General features: G+C 35.7%; 1 protein-coding gene across 1 annotated transcript; it reads right to left on the bottom strand.

Moving 5' to 3' along the window:
• Positions 1-1,585: 1,585 nt before the first annotated feature.
• On the bottom strand, positions 1,586-3,587 carry LOC139872595 (cytochrome P450 78A9-like). Its single transcript, XM_071860512.1, has 2 exons — positions 2,640-3,587; positions 1,586-2,238 (listed from the first exon to the last, which is right to left on the bottom strand). Exons 1-2 carry the CDS (start codon positions 3,585-3,587, stop codon positions 1,597-1,599), a joined length of 1,590 nt encoding a protein of 529 aa, XP_071716613.1. The 3' UTR covers positions 1,586-1,596.
• Positions 3,588-4,025: the final 438 nt, after the last annotated feature.

Raw genomic sequence — 4,025 nt, 5'->3', positions numbered from 1 at the left:
GAGGACTTTGAAACATTGACTGATAAACTGGAAATCACATGAAACGTTGCAAAAATTCTCAGAATGCACTCAAGTTGCGATCAATCCCATCTAGAAATTAAGATAGCGTCATCCGTATATAACAATTGTTACACGTTGAACGGGGGCGAACCAACCGAAACACCAGCTAAGCGGCCCAAACCCACTTCACGCTTGAAGCAAAGATGGAGCAGTTCCATAACTATATTATAAATAGAAAAGGGCTTAACAGATCACCTTGACGTAACTCTCGTGTAACCTCAAATTCGTTCGCCAGACTTGCGTTAATTAGTGTGGACATACGTGAAACATGAAGATGCATATGGATTCATGACCGCCAATTAGGACCGAAACCCAATATATCTAACATATAATCTAAGAAAATCCCATTGAACATATCATAAGATCATTTCAAGCAAGCTTATCACCATAAAAGGTTCCTTTGCATCAATATATGATTGTATTATTGAAAGAGGCTTCAAGTCGACTGCAAAACAGCCTATGATCATTGTCATCAACGAAATTTAATTTGTCATATGCAAACACAAAACCAAATACTTTTCATACTATATGTATTGTTCGATTCTTGTTCGAAGAGAGGTAATTTCTTAATCGACAATGTATACAAAATAATTAACTCTACATGATTCATGGATAGATAATAAAGCATCTTGATTTTTTGAGCTCTCATCATATATATTATTTTTTTCTCACGAATTTTTTTGACGAAACACTTGATCAATAACCAATTAAACCGAAATTTCTCTTCAAATTGCACACTATGATAGTAGAATTTTCATGATTTCATTACTTGTCTCTCGAAATTTCTTATTCAATTGCACATTCCCAAACGCTTCTACTCATATGTGTTGATTACTTATATCATAGGATCTAATTGAACAATGAGCAACCCCATTAAAATAGACCTTAATATAATTCTAACCTAGCAATTACCTACCGAACTTATATGTAACAATTGAGAACAGTTATAAAAAAAATGAAGCCCCAAAACAATAAACTACTCGTAATAAACTATTATATGTCAATTCTGTTATAATCATTTGCTTGGTTTTATCTTTAATCGCCTTTCACAATCGTACAATATATGATTTAACACATATGCTTTGTTTTTGTACATGTCAAAACAATTAAAAAAATGCCATTCAACCTACTAGTGGAGTTGTCATTTTCCGTTATAATCAGTTGATAAACTGCTTTCCCATCTTTATTCACCCTTCGCAATCATACAACTTATAGTTTAACGCATGCTTATAATTTGTTTTTGAGTGTCAACAAATATAACTCGATAAATACTCCTATACGTACATGTGGCCCTTTTGGGTTTGCTTTATCAAATCAAACTTATATATATAATTATATAATATAATTAATATACATATATAAAATATACATCTAATAATTTACAATATTATCTACATCCACAACTATAATAAAGTTGCATCAGGCCCCATAGAAACATAATAATACCAACACAAATCAAAAGTGCATAACTTAGACACTTTTAAACGGTTAAAATAGTATCAACCTATTTTCATTTGTTTTTTATTTTTTTATTTTTCAAATATTGTTTTGAACTTTTGGTGTACGCCTTGGTTGCAAAGTAATATGAAGTGGGTTCGCCATTTCACAAGATAACTTTAATATCTCTGATAAGTCAACATCGTACCTATCACACCTTTCCAACTTAAACTCGTGCAATAAAGTCGCGACCCAAAAGCTAACAGTTGCTAGCCCGAGACTCTTCCCCGGGCAACTTCTTCGACCGGACCCAAATGGAGCCAACCTTAAATCCGACCCCATTATCGACATATCCCCCAACCCGTCCGTCTCGTTAACAAATCTTTCGGGCCTAAACTCTAACGGACTGTTCCATATTTGTGGGTCCCTAGAAATAGCCCACATGTTCACCATTGCGGTTGTCCCGGCTGGCACTTGATGACCATCGATCATCGTGTCCGTGATGGCTAAACGAGCCCATGAGAGGAGCGGGCCCGGTGGGTGTAACCTTAAAACCTCTTTAACTACCGCTGATAAATACACCAAGCTAGTGACGTCAGCTTCCGTCACAGCACGTGACCTCCCCACGACCCTATCAAGCTCATCATGAACCGTTGATTGAACATCGACATGAAGCAACAATCTTGCTAGTATCCATTCGATCAATACTGCCACAGTGTCGGTTCCTCGGAATATCATTTCCTGACAGATAACTATCTTTGTTAACCTTCTTTTTATAGAAATATTATTATTAATACAAAGTTATTGTAATTTCTAAATATAGCAACATATAACAGAACAAGTCAAATGTTGTCAAAAAAAAAGAGTCAAGTTTTGGAATTTAATTGTTTTTCATTAACGCCTTTCTTTGTATTTTCTTGCAACATGAATAATATCTATATCTATATGTATATCTAATGTTCCTTCCATCTTAAGCTATAGACGAATAATACCTCCTACATCTAAAACAATAAACATTCACCTAATTATTATATTAATTTCTAAATAATTATTAATTATACGTTTATGAAAATAACGCCTTAAATACATTATTATCTTTTTAAATAAATCAAAATAAATGAACATATATTGTACTAGATTACCCAGAGAACTGCGACCATATCGGGTTCCGATAATTTATCAGAACCTTGAAGTGATAAGAGGACATCGGTGAAATCACCATTAAGTAGATCTGGTTCAGCTCGGTGATCATCGATTATTCGTTTCACAAACTGGTTCACTTTAGGAACCAGTTTGGAGCATCTAGACCGAACACCTTGCGGGTCAAAATCCATTAAACACGGAAGGTGATCGGTCCAGTTAAGTACACCTAAAAGCTCATACCCTTCATCTACGAGCTTCCTTAACTCAACTGACTCGATATCATTCGAGTCAACTCGATACTTCCTTCCAAAAACGGACCACATCATGTTACTTAAAGAAGCCCGTTTCAACACATCACGAACACACACGGATGATGCCCGTGAGCAACGAAACATTTCCACCATCTGATCCGCGACCACCATTCTTTGTCCTCCAGACACTTTTATTTGCTTAGGACAAAAAAGATGTGTCGCAGATATTCGTCTTAAGGTTCGCCAATAAACCCCATAAGGGGCGAACCCAATCGCCCGATTAAACATCAGATAATACGCTGACTCTTTAATCGGGCGATCAGCAAAAGAAGTATTGTTCAGTATATCTTTTGCAATATCGGGTTTGCATGTGACGATCACACGTGTATCGCCTAAACTAAATGCCATGAGTCGAGTGGCACGACAAGAGTGTGCGGCAGCTGCGAGTTTACGATGAGCGAGACCGGTCATGAGATGCATGCTACCGATGATGGGGAAGCCTCTAGGGCCAGGGATGTTTGATTTGTGATGGTTTGACCAAGATGGGCCGCCCGGGTGAGCCCATTTGAAGAAGCATTTAATGAGGTAAATGATGATAGTGAATATGGTGAAGAAAGTGAGAAAATTGATTGAAGTGCAATATTTAGATTTTGAAGCAAGTGCAAAAAGGCAGAGTATGTCTATGTGTGTTGTCATGTTGTTTGACTGTGGAAATTATAGGAAGGATGTTTAGGTATTTATAGAAAAGCATCTCAAGTAAGTGCCGACATGCAAGATATATGATTCGTTTTTGGTCAAGACTAAATCTAATTAAGTCCGATGACTATATATATCTAAGATTGACCAACATATCCATATTGGTCGACCCTAAACTTTCTCAAGTTTCACGTTCAAACTACACTATTAAGATATACTGAAGTGATCAGGAGAAATGTAAGGAAACATTATCTAGTTATATTATACACATTTGAGTAAACAATATTATGTCACTCCAAATAGTCTTTATTGTGAAAAAGAATTGAATAAGAGTAAAGAATTTGATTGTTTTGTATTAAATATTTAATATTGATTACTTGATAGAATGTTTGAAATGAATACATACAACTAGGGGTGTTTGTGTAAGCGATTAGACAT

The sequence above is a fragment of the Rutidosis leptorrhynchoides genome, chromosome 1 (assembly GCF_046630445.1).
Source record: "Rutidosis leptorrhynchoides isolate AG116_Rl617_1_P2 chromosome 1, CSIRO_AGI_Rlap_v1, whole genome shotgun sequence".
NCBI lineage: Eukaryota > Viridiplantae > Streptophyta > Magnoliopsida > Asterales > Asteraceae > Rutidosis > Rutidosis leptorrhynchoides.
The sequence above is the reverse complement of the archived record's forward strand: the minus strand, read 5'-3'. Positions and strand labels throughout refer to the sequence as shown.

Bases quoted from the DNA above. Each gene is read 5' to 3' on its own strand.
- LOC139872595 (XM_071860512.1), bottom strand. From the start codon at position 3,587: ATGACAACACACATAGACATACTCTGCCTTTTTGCACTTGCTTCAAAA. The intron at 2,239-2,639 runs GTAATCTAGTAC...GTTATCTGTCAG, and splicing joins ATATGGTCGCAGTTCTCTGG to GAAATGATATTCCGAGGAAC.